The sequence below is a fragment of the Cynocephalus volans genome, chromosome 4 (assembly GCF_027409185.1).
Source record: "Cynocephalus volans isolate mCynVol1 chromosome 4, mCynVol1.pri, whole genome shotgun sequence".
Lineage (NCBI taxonomy): Eukaryota > Metazoa > Chordata > Mammalia > Dermoptera > Cynocephalidae > Cynocephalus > Cynocephalus volans.
The window spans coordinates 157,652,935-157,668,979 of record NC_084463.1 but is presented as its reverse complement, the minus strand read 5'-3'; the positions used below and the strand labels follow the sequence as shown (position 1 = coordinate 157,668,979).

The window sequence follows — 16,045 nt, the reverse complement described above, 5'->3', positions numbered from 1 at the left end:
AAACAAAAAAGAAGGTTATAAGAGTGATTTTAATTGACAAAACTCTTCAGTGGCTGTTCCAGGCTCTGTGGGCTTTGCAGATGCTCTCTCCCATGGGACACTTTCATGGATCTCAGAAAATCTATGTTACTGAGATATCTCTCCTTTTTGATGTCTTAAAAATTATTCAAAAGACAACAAAGAAGTCCAGAAAAATAAAAGCATGATAGGTGGAAAAATTAGTTAAGAAGTTGAAGACAAAAATAAAGTAATGGACAAAAAAATAGTGTACGCATAGAGGAAAAGTTAAAGGAATGAAAACTATAGAAGTAAAGAGAAGAGTTCGAAAAGATTAATTCATGATGTCCAACTACAGAATTCTGAATGAGAAAGCAATTATATGGTGAGTACAAAAACACCCCAAATTACACAAGAACATCTCCAAAATGAAGGATTAGATATTGATAAGACCCACTCATTCCCCATACAAAAACATCATGGTGAAAATTTGGAACATCTTCTTAAAGAACTTTCTTCTAAAAGGAACACTAGATCATATCCAAGGATGAGGAATAAAAATAGCATCAACACAAGCAGCTTGAATGCAAAGCTGTAATGCTGAAAATTGGTAGGATTTTCACCCTCTAATTCTATAGAGATAGAGTTCTACAATCAGCCAACTGTCACTCAAGCATGAAGATAGAGGTATATTCAGACATGCAAACTCCCTCATATTTTAGCTTCAAGCATGCTTTTCTCAGAAAGGTATTGGAAGATATTCTCTACTAAGGATGGAGTAAAAGGGGAAAGAGAAAGACCTGAGGTTCAAAGCAAAGGATTTAACATAGGAGTAAGAGACGTCTGAAAGTGATGCTGACCAGAGACCTGTACTCAAAATTATTTAGACCCATGAAGCTAAATACCAGGAGAAACTCTGAAATAAGTTGAGGGTGATATGGGGCAATATCGTGTGGATGGGAAGAGACAGGGAATGAGTGTTTGTCATTGCAACCTATTTTAAACCATTTTTCCCCCACACTTTGCACATATAGCACATTGAAAAATTAAACTTTTGTTTTGTTTTGTTTTGGTGGCTAGCTAGCTTGGGGATCCTCACCCTTGAAGTTGTTGCAAGACTGTGCTCTAACCAACTGAGAGAATGGGAAAGAACAAACACCATCAGTAGAGCAGATATGCAAGTGAGAAAGACAAAGAAACTATACCATACCACCTCAAAAAAACAGGAACACTGAAAGCAAACAATAAAAGGGGAAGAAAGGAGCAAGATATATTTAAAACAAACATATGAAAAGCGATTAAATGTCAGGAATAAGATAATAACTTTCAACAACAACCCTAAATGTACATGGATTAAATTTCCCACTCAAAAGAAACAGACTGACCAATTTGGTTGAAAAGCTAGACTCAAATATATGCTGACTGCAAGAGACTCACCTTGCCCATAAGGACACACACAGACTAATAATGAAAGGATGGAAAAAGATAAACCAGATAAATGGAAACCAAAACCAAGCAGGAGTATCTACTCTTATGTCAGATAAAATATACTTTAAACTAAAAATCATAAAAACAGGCAAAGAGGGCCATTACATAATGGTAAAGGGATCTAACCAGCAAGAAGACATAACCATCATAAATATGCATGCACCCAACACCAGAGCACCCAGATATATAAAGCAAACACTATTAGACCAAAAAAAAAAAAAAAAAAAAAAAAGAGATAGACCCCAATACAATAATACTTGGGGACCTGAACACCCCTCTCAGCATTGGACAGATCATCTAGGCAACAAATGAACAAAGAAACAGAAAATTTAACCTATCGGATTTGTTAGATATCTACAGAACATTTCATCCAACAAGTACAGAATATACATTCTTCTCATTAGCACATGGAATTATCTCCAGGATAGACCACATATCACAAATCAAGTCTCAACAAATTTTTTAAAATTGAAATCATTTCAAGTTTCTTTTCACACTGCAAAGGAATAAAACTAGAAATCAATAACAAGCAAAACTCTGGAAACTATACAAACATATGGAAATTAAACAACATGCTCCTGAATGACCCACAAGTCCAAGAAGAAACTGCAAAGGAAATAAAAAATTTCTTGAAACTAATGAAAATAAAGACACTTCATACCAAAACCTGTGGGATACAGCAAAAGCAGTAGTAAGAGGGATGTTTATTGTAATAAACACATTACAAGAATTGAAAGATTTCAAATAAGCAACCTAATGCTACATCTCAAAGAACTAGAAAAACAAGAGCATTCCAATCCTGAAATTAGTAGACAGAAAGAAATAATTAAGATTATTATCACTAGATAACTAGAAACTAGAATCATACCTCTCACTACATACTAACATCAACTCAAAGTGGATTAAACACAAATATAAACCTGAAACTATAAAACTCCTAAAAGAAAGCCTAGGGGAAACACTTCAGGAAGTAGGGCAGGGCAAAGACTTTCTGAATATGACCCGCAAAGCACAGGCAACAAAGGAAAAAAAAAAAGGGATTATATCCAACTAAAAAGCTTCTGCACAACAAAAGAAACAATTAACAGAGTGAAAAGACAACCTACAGACTGGGAGAAAATATTTGCAAACTCTGCATCCAACAAGGGATTAAGATCTAGAATATACAAGGAACTCAAACAATGTAACAGTAAAAACCAAATAACCCAATTAAAAAATGGGCAAATGAGCTTAATAGGCATTTCTCAAAGGAAGATGTACAAATGGCCAACAGACACATGAAACAATGCTCAACATCACTCAGCATCAGGTAAATGCAAATCAAAACCCATGTTGAGATATCATCTCACCCCTGTTAGACTGGCTACTATCAAAAAGAATAACAAATGCTGGCGAGGATGTGGAGAAAGAGGAGCCCTCCTACCCTGTTGGTGGGACTGTAAAGCAGTACCGTCCTTATGGAAAATAGTATGGAGGCTCCTCAGACAGCTACAGATAGAACTTCCATCCGATCCAGCAATCCCACTGCTGCGTGTAGACCCAAAGGAATGGAAATTGTCATGTTGGAGGGAGATCTGCACTCTTGTTTATTGCAACTCTATTTACAGTAGCCAAGAGTTGGAACCAACCTAAATGCCCAACAAACAGTCGATTGGATAAGGAAAATGTGGTGTATACACTCAATGGGATACTAATAGGCCATAATAAGGGATAAAATTCTGCCACTCACAGCAACATGTATGAACTTAGAGAAAACTATGTTAAGTGAAACAAGCCAGGTACAGGAAGAGAAATACTGCATGTCTTCACTCGTAAGTGGGAGCTAAAAAAAAAAAAAAAGAAAAAAAGGAAAAGGAAAGAAAGAAAGAAAGGCAATCGCAATAATACATTGAACTTTCAAAAAAAAGAGAACAGAACTTTGGTTATTAGAGGTGGGAAAGGGGGAGAGGGAGGGGGTTAGCGAGAAATTGGTTAAGGGTCACAAAGATTGATTACAATTTATAAATGTGAAAATACTAATTATCCTGATTTGATCACCACAAATAGTACACAGGTATTGATATTCAAACCTGTACCCCACAAATATGTATAATCTATTACGTTCAAGTAAAAAAACTGTCAGTAAAAAATTATATTTTTGAAGAAAAACATGCTGGAAGACAAGTGAAAAGGAAAGAGATATGGAAGAAATTGTGGAAAAAAGTGAGTGGGGTGATAATGTCCTGGAAAGCAGTTGAGATGCTGTAAATTTTCTCAGGTCAACTCAAAACCCACCAAGTAGCTAGGAGGAGTTTGATATATTTTATTGAGGGAAATAACAGGTTTCCTTAAGGAATTAATTACATGTTGAAAAATGAGAAGCAAGACAGAGAAGTGAGGAATGTGAGATGAATCACCAAGAATATTTTATTGGACAAATTAAAGACCTCTGGAAATTCAAACCAAGTCCTTCTGAGCTGTGCATCTCCAGGAGGGGAGGCTCTGTGCAGGGGGTGAGGGTTGAGTAGGGTCATAAGGACCTACAGGATGAGGATGGCAGAAAGGTGGAAGTAAGGCCCTCCTGGTGGGCAAAGCTGCTTGGGCCAGGGCGTGGAGGTGAGACTGAGTCCATCCCATAGGAGGGCAAAGACGCCCACACACCTGCTGGCATCTTGCCATCCGTGAGGCTGCATTCACTGTGCACGAGGTGCGAGGCCAGCCAGCACTGCTGATGTTTCATTACAAGGCCAAATTCTTTTCAATACTCTTTTCATCTGCGGTACTCTTCATTTTGAGGTTAAATATCCCTTTTTCTGGGCAGCCGTCTGACAATCGTAAGATGTTTATCAAGATTTAGTAGGATATTTAACTCCTAGCCTCTAGCACTTGATACCAACAGCACAACCATGCCCATCCAGTTGGGACAACAAAAAACAACTCTAGACATTGACAGATGTTCTACAGGTTTTCAGGGAAGGTCAAAATTGCCCCTGATGGGAACCACTGCTCTGGCAGTGGGGATACTTTACATAAGCTCCCCATATACCTCTTGTAATGCCCCTGTGGACCAGAGGCTCACCACCATGGGCTGATTACAGTTACCAGGAAAATGTTGGCATTGAAGTGAAAGGAAAATTACTAACTCGCTGTCATAGATATTGGTGTAGATATATAATGAATCAAGTCAAATGTCACACGTGCCCAGGCATTAACATTTTTAACCACGCACATTTCAGAGAAATGGCAGGTTGTGTACTTTCAGGGTTTTGGTGAAGGAGCCAAGGAGAATTAGCCAGGGGCTGACATCTGACTCTGGTTCTATGTCCAAATCCAAACTCATTAGATAGATCGTGGATACATCATATCATGGCAACATTTACTTCTGGGGAAAAGGGTCACTGAAGTGGCCCAAGCTCTGGATAACAAGATCTCCAACTACCTCCTCTTCTCACCTGCCTTCTTCCTCCCTGATAAAGGTCCTCATCCAGGAAAGTATAAATGGTGGTGCTATCACCCAGGACGTCATGCTGATGTCTGATTTTAGTATTAAGTCTGAAGTCTGTTTTTACAAAAACTCAAAGTTTCAATTAGCTCATATTTCAAAATAGAACTGGTAATAAAACATGTAATACAATCAATAAATTTTTTGCAAAAGAAGTCATATCTGCTCTTGAAAATTCATTACACACTAGTTAACTGAGCACCTAGGATATGACTGTTAGATAAAGGCAAGACCACATTTGTGCCCTCAAAGAGCATAGATAGAGAGAGAGGGGCCATTGGTCCAGAGTCCTGGAGATGACAGCATAGTGCTGCTTTTATTATATATTCTCTTGATTGAAAACAATAATAGACACCAGTAATTATGAGCTTAACAATGCACTAGGAATTAATTTGTATTTATAGTTACATAAGAAAATATGTTCACTTAAAAATACTCTCTAAATGGAGTATCGAGTGGAAAAAAAGTAAATAAAATAGTCTCTAAATGTGTGAATCACATACATATTCAGTATACATGAGAGGTTTGGTAAACAAGAGGATTGTCGGAGTTCTTGCAACACTTTGAGAGCCCAAACAACAACATCCCAAGTCCCGACATTGTGCAGAATGACTTCCAAGACCCCATTCCTGGACAGAACCCTGGCCAAATGTCCCTGCTCACCCAGGGAATCTCTGCTCAGCCAAAACTTTCTATATACCATTTATGTATCACGTTGACTCACACGCTTGCACTTTCTGCCTCTCTATCCTTCCTTGCCTGCATCAGCTGACAACTTCATGTGTAGCTTCATTTCACATGTCTTCTCTGTGAATCTCTCTCTGACACTCACTACCTAAAATAAAAGCTTTTACACACACACCCAAATGCACACATACACACATCCCTACATATCTGAGTGTTTCCATCACTTTACTTGTCTGTGACATAGTATGTAGATCAGAGGGTTGATGTAAGATTGAATTAAATAAATTAATAATATAAAGTACTCAAGGAACACTAGCAATTATTTCTATTATGTTCAACACTACTAACAGTTTCCATTTATTAAGAACCCCTATGTGCTGGGCCTTATGCTGGAAGGTTTCCATGTGCTGCCTCATATATCACTCCCTAGAACCCAAGAAGGTAGAGAGTGTTATAAGGTGGGGATGGGAAATGCCCTACCTAGTGGTCCCTTGTTTAGAGTCCAAGCCCGAATCCAGGATAAACATATCAGTATCTCTGCTAGTTTAACCCACGCAGTCCACATTTCCTCATCCCCACTCCTGCAGCAGCAAACTTCTAGTGAATTGTGGAAGCAGGAAGTAGAAGTCATGCCTTTCACATCAGACTTAGAGACCTGCACGCATCTGCAAAATTGCCACCTTTTGACATTTCTGGATACATCTCTAGCTCTCCAAAGCTGGAGTTTGTAGCCCATTCATTGATTTTACTGTTGTAAAAATAATCACAGTGGGTTCCCGCTCTCTGCGATTTCTTCAGGAGCTACTGTTGAAGAATGTGAGGTGGGACCAGGTGAGACTTGACAGGCTGGGGGCACTGGGGTGGCAGCAGGTGGGAACTGTAAATGGGAGTGAGACCTGTATTTTCACCCCCATCGGACATCCTCTCCCAGCACTGTTGACACCTCTAAGACAAGACACCTCCAGCTGTCAGCTCTCTCCATGATTCACATCCTTCTTTTCTTTTGTGCTGAAGATGTCTACATGCATCAACCTCTGTTTGAAAGTGAAAATACATTGAGATTTTAGCAAGTACAAAGGGTTTACTTGTGCTGGTTTTCTTTACTTCAACTGTTGTTGCCAATCCCTTGACTCCTGCTCTAACGCAGGGCCCCTTATTTCTTTCCACAACAAGATTTTCTAGTCTCTGCCTAGACTCTCTTAGTCAATCCACTTCCTCTACCATCTACTTATACTCAAGGAAATGGTCAATACGCTAAAAACAAAGCTATGATTTAGTCATGTGCTTACTTAAACAAACCTTCAATGGCTCTCCTTAATTTTTTTCTTTTTCTTATTTTAACATTTCTTTGTATATATTTGTGGGGTGCAGTGTGTTGTTTCAATACATGCATCCACTGTGTAATGATTCATTTAGTGCAGACAGCATTGCTTTGTACCCGTTAATCCACCCGTTTTCCTCCCCCTGACACTCTTTCCCTCCCCTACTCCCTGCCACTAGTAACCAATATTCTCCTCTGTACTTCCATGAGAACCACTTTTTTTTTTTTTTTTTTTTTTTAGATTCCACATATAAGTGGGATCATGGAGCATTTGTGACTCTGTGCCTGGCTTACTGTACTTAACGTGATGGCCTCCAGTTCCATCCGTGTTGCTGCAAATGATAGGATTGTTTTTATTTTACAGCCGCACAGTATTTCATTCTGCATACATACCCCAGTTTTTAAATCCATTCATTCATTGATGAGCATTTATTCACAATAGTGAATATTGTTGCAATGGGCATGGGAGCTCAGGTGTCTCTTCGACATGCTGATTTCATTTACTTTGCCAATATACCCGGGAGTGGGGTTGCTGTGTCATAAGTTAGACTTATTTTGTTTTCTGAGAAACCTTCATACTGTTTTCCACAATGGCTGTATCAATTTACATTCCCACCGACAGTGTAGGAGGCTTCTTTTTCCCTTCATCATCTCCAGCATTTATTATTCTCTGTCTTGTTGATAATAGCCATTCTAACTGGGGTGAGATGATATCTCATTGTAGTTTTAATTTGCATTTCCTGATGGTTATTGACTTTGAGCTCCTTTCATGTGTCTGTTGGCCATCTGTATGTCTTCTTTTGAGAATTGTTTTTTAAGTGGCTCTCTTTTTCCTCCACAATACACCTCAATATGCCAATTTGGAAAGTAGATATGCAGTTCTGTATAACAATCAAAACTTCACATTGACTTAAAATAAAGCTTCTCTTTTCTCTCTCTCTTGATGCTTCCACTGATTCTCCACAGGGTGACTAGTCATGGTTTCTGACCCCTCCAGTGTTGGGGAATAAGAAATATGGAATACAAGGGGAGAAGAAAATCTTAATTGAGAAAACTCTTCGGTGGCTGTTCTAGGCTCTGTGGGCCTTGCAGATGCTTCATCCCATGGGACACTTTCATGGATCTCAGAAAGTCCACATTACTGAGATCTCACATCTTCTTGACATCTTAAAAATTATTCAGAAGGCAAAAAAGAAGTCCAGAAAAACAAAGTATGACAGGTGGAAATATTACTAAAAGAGTGGAAGACCAAACTAAAGTAAGAAAAAAAATTAGTAGACGCGTAGGTTTAAAAGAATGAAAACTATAGAGGTAAAGGGAGGAGATTGAAAGGATCAATGCAGGATATCCAACTACAAATTCCAGATGAGAAAGAAACTATATGGTGGGAAAAAAACACCCAAAATTACACAAGAATGTCCCCAAAATGAAGGATTTGAGATTGAAAAGTTCCACTCATTCCCCATCCAAAAACATCACATTGAAAATTTGTAACATCTTCCTAAAGACCTTTCTTCTAAAAGAAACACTAGGTCATATCCAAGGATGAATAATAAAAATAGCATCAACACAAGCAGCTTGAATGCAAAGCAACAGTACTGAAAATGTATAGAGTTTTCACCCTATAATTCCATAAGGGTAGAATTCTACAATCAGCCAACTGTCACTCAAGCATGAAGATAGGGATATACTCAGATGTGCAAATTTCCCCCTATTTTATCTCCACCAAGCTTTTCTCCGAGAGGTGGTGTAAGATTTCCTCCACAAAGGAGGGAGTAGAAGGAGAAAGAGAAAAGCATGGGGTCCAGGGCAGAGGATTTGACGCAGGAGTAGAGACGTCTGAACGTGATGCCGACCAGAGACCTGTGCTCAAATTATTCAGACCCATGAAGATAAACACCAGGAGAAACTGACACAAGTCAGAGGTGACATGGGCATTATAGTGAGGATGGGAAGAGGCAGGAACGACTGTTTGTCATTACAACCCATTCTACACCATTTTCTATCTCACACATTGCACCTGTATCACATTAGAAATTAAACCTTGAAGAAAGAGATTTTGGAAGACAAGTGGAAAGGAATGAGTTATAGAAGAAATCATGGAAAAAATTTGGTGGGGTGATAGTTTACTGGAAAGCAGTTAAGATGCTGTAAATTATCTCAGGTCAGCTTGAAATCCACCAAGTAGTTAGAAGGAGTTTGATATATTTCATTGAAAGAAATAATAGATTTCCTCATATAATTAATTACATGTTGCATGACAAGAGACAAGACAGAGGACTGAAGATTGATATGAGATATATATCACTGAGAATATTTTGTTGTACAAATTAAAAGCCTATGGAAGTCTAAGTCCTTCTGAGCTGTGCATCTCCAGGAAAGGAGGCTCTGTGCAGGGAGTGATGGTTGAGTAGGGTCATAAGGGAGTAGGGTCATAAGGACCTAGAGGATGAGGATGACAAGACCTTCCTGGTGGGCAAAGTTGCCTGGGCCCGGGTATGGAGGTGAGACTGAGTCCAACAAATCGGAGGGCAAAGATGCCCACCCACCTGCAGGGATCTTGCTGTACCTGGGGCTGCATTCACTGTGCACTAGAGACAACGCCAGCTAGCACTGCTGATGTATCAGTACGAGGCAAAGAGCTTTTAAATATTTCCACACACATGGCCTCTCCACTATGGCACCGTTGATTTTGATGTGACTATTTCTTTTTCTGGGGAGCTGTCTGACCATTGTAGGATGTTTATCAGGATTCAGTTGGATGTTTAATTCTTAGCCTCTGCCACTCTGACTGGCAACAATATTGATGTATACATCTAATGAATCAAGTCAAATATCACGTGTGCACAGGCATTAACATTTTTAACCACACACATTTTAGGGAAATGGCAGGTTGTGTACTTTCAGGGTTTGGGTGAAGGAGCCAAGGAGAATTAGCCAGGGGCTCACACCTAACTCTGATTCCACTTCCAAATCCATCTCTCTATCCCAACTCATTAGACAGATGCTGGTTAGATCATATCATGGTATCAGTCACTACTGGGGAAGGGGGTCACTGAGGTGGCTCAGGCCACGAATGACAGAGTCTCTGACTACCTCCTCTCCTCACCTGCATCCTTCCTCCCTTACCTCAAAGTCCTCATTTGCACAGGAAAGTACAAAAGGTGGTGCTATTTGTCACTACCTGTCACACTAAGGATGTCAGGCTGATGTCTGATTTCAGTCTGAAGTCCGATGTGTGTTTTTGCTAAAACTTTAATTTTAAGTGGGTTCATGTTTCTAATAGACCTACTAACAAAACATGTAATACAACTAAAAAAGTCTTTGTAAGAAAAGTAAAATGTGTGAACATCAGTTACATAAATATTAACTAAGCACCTAATATCAGGCTATAGTAGAAAGAAGACGTGCACATGCCGTGAGTTCAAAGACCTTGAACAGAGCAGGGGCCAGTAATCAGGGTGCTGGAGATGTCAGGAGAGGGATGTTCATGGACAGCCCTGGGGTCCTGTGACTGGGGAGATTCTGGTGATTCAGGGGCCAGGGAAGGGCACAGGCATGGCTGTGTTTGATGTGGCTTAGGGAATGAGGCATGTTTCATCCCAGAGTGACAGGCACAGTGGAGGAGGGGAGACAATGGGGAGCAAAGGCCTCTAGCAGGTGACTGTGGCCCCTACAGAATCAACCCTGAGTTCACACAGCACAGCAGTGGGAGTCAAGGACACAGGGATAGGTTTGAACCATAATATGAAGGTCCTTCAGGGTTAAGCCAAAGAGGTAAATAGAGTGGAGAGAAGTCTCTGGAGCCAGAATGTCTGGCTTCATAGCCTGGTTCAGCCACTCACTGGATGTGTCCTCTGGGTAAGTCTGGACCTCTCTATGTCCCATTTCTTGTAGGGCTTAAATATGTTCACCTCACAGGGAGTTGACACCAGTGCCAGGTTGTCAGAATAGTCCTGGCTTGTGTTGTTGTCCTGACATCCTGTCCATCTCATGTTCATTTTCACCATCAAAGGGTCCAAGTGTGGGCCATAAATCACACGGTCTCCCTTCTGACGGGATTGCTCTTGCGAGTCCATAACAGGACCACAGCAGTGACTGCCACTTCCCCACGTCCCCCATGGATGTGTGTGCCTGTCTGCTGCCTCCCAGTTTAGAAAGTGAGCTGCACAAGGGCAAGGGCCTGCTCTGCCTTGTTCCTTTAATTGATTCTGTCACATGTAGCCTCAGGGCCCAGTGCATGGGACAAGCTCAACAGTAATTCACGGATGAATGGATGGAGGGACGGAGGGATAAACACCCCCACTCATGCGTGGTCACCTTATGTGAGGCCGTGTGATAGAATCCTTACACAGAGCGACTGTCCTCCTTAGGACATCCCGACAAGGGATCACGCATACCCAAGGAAGCTCAGAGACAATATTGGAACTTGCCCAAGGACACGTCATGACCAGATGGTGCATCGAGTATCCAAATCCACACGAGCATGAGCCGAATCCCGCACCGTCCACCGTGCAGCCCTGCCTGCCCTCAGCAACTTGGAAGGAAAACCCTGAAAAGACAACAAGGAAATAAATGCACGTATTAACACATTTACAATACGATGAATTTGTGAAGTTACTAAGTGAGAAAATCCTTATAGAAATGACTTTCAGTGGAGGGCAGATGTCGGTAAATACCCACACAGAACGTCAAGCACGTTTCAGAACGTGAGAGTCGGTGGCTGAGCAGAGCCTGCCCCCTGGAGGCGGCGTGCGGCACTGCAGCAGGCCCGCTGCTCAGTGGAGCCAGCTCATGCAGGGGGCGCTGTGAGCACCTGGAGCAGGTGCAGAAGACGAGGAAGAGCAAAGGGAGAAGGACCCCAAGGAAGAGGCGGGAAGCAGGAGGTTTCTACACGCCTGTTACACACTGGCTGGGCTCCCGCCAGTGCAGGCTGTTCCTTCCTGGTCCCGTGCCAGGTTGAGTCTGTGGCTCATTCCCTGATTCCTGGGAGGGATTAAGGTGGCTGCCTGGGGAATAAATAGAGGAGCTCTGGGTGCTCACCTCCAAAGCGAGGTCCTTGATTCCTGCCGCAGTCGCCTGCACAGCCAACAACAGCTGCCTCACCATGAAGCTGCTGGTGGTCCTCATGCTGGCCGCCCTCCCCCTCTACTGCTCTGCAGGTGAGTTCTGTGCACAGAGGGCTGCCTGTCAGCTGGGGGTTGATTCCTGGGCCCTGGGCAAGATCTCCCAGTTCCCAGGCCCCAGCACAGGTGAGTCTCGGTGCAAAGGGTCTGGGTGTAATAGGCCTAAGCATCACCATTAATTCCAGACAGTCAAAGAGCAGGTTCCCTCATGGGCTGTGCCCCTGTATTGGAGCTGGATGGAGCATCTCATACCCATTAAGGGAGTCCCACCATGGTGCAGCTACCCTGAAAACCAGGATGAGACTCAGGATTGAGTATTTGAATGAGACATTTCAGTGGGGCAAGGGAAAGATATGAAGGATGGACCCATGGCATTGGGTCCACATGGGTTTCCTGAAAGAGGCCCTCCCGGGTCTCCTTAAACATGGGAGGAAATGGGAAAACCTCAGGAGAGAAGATTCAGGCTGCAGCGTGTGACCCAGTGTCTCACACCATGTGGGGCTCACTCTGCACTCCCAGCGTTGATCTCAGCCCTTGTGAGGGCACATTAACTCCGAGCCCCTTTGTGCTCGAAGCAGGCTGGGGAGGACTCACACCCTCTGGAGTCTCCTTCCAGCATTAAAGACCCAGAGGGAGGACAAAGCCCTGACGGCCAGAATCTGCACAGCCCTAACAGGCCACATGTGTAGCCTGCTTTGTACAACTGACAAGGCTCACTTGCATACCCTCCCTCATTTGTTCCCAAAGTAGGTGCAGACGGGTAAAAAGGTGCTCTGCTCACAGGCAACTAAATGGAAAAATGCAGACCCAGGAGCAAACCAGCTCTCGTGAATCCAGGTCCCGAGCTTTGTCCCCTCGTCCTCAGGGGTGGCCGCATCAGGTCGCTTCATGAACAGGAGGTTCTGTTTTACCTTCCTTGTCGATGCAGACCACAGTTAGAGTTAAAAGAGTTAATGGACAGTGCTCCAGACCCAATGCTTCTGTGATACTTGAAATCCTACTTGAGGCTCTGAATGATAACAGTGAACCAAGGCACGACTGTCATCCAAGACAGAGGAAACAGTGTTGAGTATGTCCCACCAAGTCAGAGCTTGTCATTTCTCCAGCCTCCTCATAAAGCCCCTTTGCATGGGGTTTGTCTCTGCTGGGCTGGGGAGGGGTACAGATGCTGCAGGGGTTAAATCCAGAGCCTGAGTTTACTGTCCTAGAACCAAGGACCCGAGACACAGACCACAGTCCTTCGTCATCAGTGTCTCTAGTGGGTGCAAGAAGATGAGTGACATCATAGGACTCCCCCAGTGGGCTCACACCTCCAGCAATGAGCCCGTTTTCTCCTGCTTTCTTCTCAGGGTCTGGCTGCCAACTTCTTGAGGATGTGATTGCAAATATAATTGATCCCACGGTGTCTACGAGTCAACTTAAAGACTCTTTTCAAGAGTTCATACCAAATAATGAAACTGCCAACGCCGTAGATGAATTCAAACAGTGTTTTCTCAATCAATCAGACAATACTCTGAACAATGCTAGAGAGCTGGTGGTAATTTTGATTTCTTCTTTTTGGCTTTTTAAAACCACTAACCAGGGACAAGAAGGTTCTGAACTTGCCACTAATAATGCCAAAGGACTGGTGAACATGACTTTTCTTATACCAGTTAATTTAATTATGCAGTTAATCTAATGACTTTGACATTGAGAAAGCCATCCAAGATCCCAATGCTGATTTGTCACTTCACTTTGAGAATTTTCAGTGACTAAATAAGGCAAAAAGGGGAAAGAAAGCTCAGGAAAAGGCCTACCTGTCCCCTGTGCTCCTCGGCGCCACAGGGTGGGCCGATTTTTTTCTTTTAAAAGCCTGGTTAGGGCCAAGCCCCTGGCGCACTCGGGAGAGTGCGGCGCTGGGAGCGCAGCGACGCTTCCGCCGCGGGTTCGGATCCTGTATAGGAATGGCCGGTGCACTCACTGGCTGAGTGCCGGTCACGAAAAAGACAAAAAAAAAAAAAAAAAAAAAAAAAAAAAAAAAAAGCCTGGTTAGACTCATCATTCACAGCGCACAGCTCTAATATTTTCTGGGGCATGAAGGTGATGTTGGAGGGGGTCAGACTGTTTTCAATACGTCTAAAATGTAAGTTCATACAAAAACTGAAAAACTTCACATTGCTTTGTATTTGAGCTGAGATTTTCACAATTTTGTGTGAAAACAGGTAATAACGTGCACTTGTATTTAGTGGATAAATTATTTCATAGCGCAGGAAACAGGGAGAATAATGAAAGGGGTCTATAGTGGGGGAAAGATCCAGAAATAGTAGCCCCTCACTGGCATCGATAAACGTCTCCTGAATGAGAGAATAAGTGAGGAGATAATTCTGCTTTTACTTCCTGCACTAACTTTTATGGATACTTGATGATTGTGAACAAATTCAGTAAAACAACAAGAGACTCTGTCTTTCAAGATTTTATTCTGTAAGAGAGAGTTGAAAATCTAAGTGACGTCTCTGTTTTTGTTTTCCAGCAAATAATATATAACAGCTTTTGGTGTAAGGCATTTTAACTTTCTACAAGACCCTGGGCTCAGACTGTGGTCGGAAACCGACTGCCAATTGCTGAGGACCAAAATTTTTCCTTCTTGTTTTGTCCTTTTACCTATAATCTGCAAGACAATTGTTGAAACCTCAAATACATGTTCATTTCAATAAACTGACTGCAAAAATCTAAAGCTCCTGTTTGTTCTGCCATAAAAAGAGAGGTATTAGGGGTCTCACACATCACACTGTAGCGGGTGCACTGTCACAGATGATGCAGCAAGGCAGGGGTGGGGACAGAAGACCCCATCAGAGCTCTTTCTTCCTCGCCCTCTGTCCCCAAGCACTGCTCCTCTCTGGAAAAGGCTTTTCCTCCCCTCATGGCCACCGCCTCCCATGTGACTGCCTCTGAGGTCCTGGCCCATGGGTGGGTGTGGAGGGTGGGTCATGCCCAGAGTCCCCAATCCCACCACAGCCTGCCTGTCACTCTGAGCCCTGCCTGTGGGGCCAGGCTCCTCTGGGCTCTGTCTGCACCCATCCAGGGGTGCAGGGAGTGGAACCAGAGAGTGAGGTGGCACCTGCAAAGCAGACTGAAGTCTGTCCTGAATTAAATTTAGATTTTGTTCCTTGTAGATTTGGGCATTAATTTTGGTCTTTACAAATGTTGCACTAAAATAATATTTACCCTGATTGCTGAGTTGGATGGCACTCTTTAAACTGGGGGACTCTCTCTGGGTGCAGGAACTGTCCCCACAGTGGGAATATGGCCCTTTCTCTCCTCCCCACACTGAGCTGCAGAGGCCATGGAGGTGGAGGGAGCTGCATAGTGTGTAGACACGAAGCACACTGGACGCTCACAGGTGCCAGTGTTCCTGTCCCCAGTGTCAGAATTGCCACTGACTCTGTTCCTACTTCAGCTGTCCGGCTTCTTCCCCGGTATCCTCTCACCAGGAAGACCCTGTCTGTTTCTCAGGGACAATTCAGGGCCACCTCTTCCATCAGGCATAGTATATACAGGGACGCAGGCCTGCAATACTTTAGGGGTCCATGAAAATGTCACAAATTTTAAAGAATTAGAATCAAATATGATTAGAGCACTACTAATAATATATACCAATGAATCCAGCTTGGATTATGTTCACCGTTACACCAATGCAGTTGTGAAATATAATGTTTGAATGTTTTTATGGGAACTGGCTCAGGAATGCAATAGTACCTAAGACCTTCAAAAGTCACAATGAGGCCCTGTCTCTAAGGCCTTCCGTAAGCACAGCCCATGCTGTCTGGCTCAGCCCCTGAAGGCAAATAAAAGGAAGAAGAGATTGGGAGCTAGGAACAGAAGGATGAACACAGGGACATGCAAAACATGCAAATCTGTTCAGAGATCCCTTTGACCTTTTAATGAGATAGCCCTACATTTTTCCAG

At 42.8% G+C, this 16,045-nt stretch overlaps 1 protein-coding gene across 1 annotated transcript; it reads left to right on the top strand.

The window, feature by feature from the left end:
- The first annotated feature begins 12,036 nt into the window (after positions 1 to 12,036).
- Positions 12,037 to 14,715, top strand: LOC134374656 (mammaglobin-A-like). The gene is made up of 3 exons (XM_063092513.1): positions 12,037 to 12,136; positions 13,450 to 13,637; positions 14,610 to 14,715. The coding sequence occupies exons 1-3, from the start codon at positions 12,082 to 12,084 to the stop codon at positions 14,646 to 14,648; spliced, it is 282 nt and encodes a 93-aa protein (XP_062948583.1). The 5' UTR covers positions 12,037 to 12,081; the 3' UTR covers positions 14,649 to 14,715.
- The last annotated feature ends 1,330 nt before the right edge of the window (positions 14,716 to 16,045 follow it).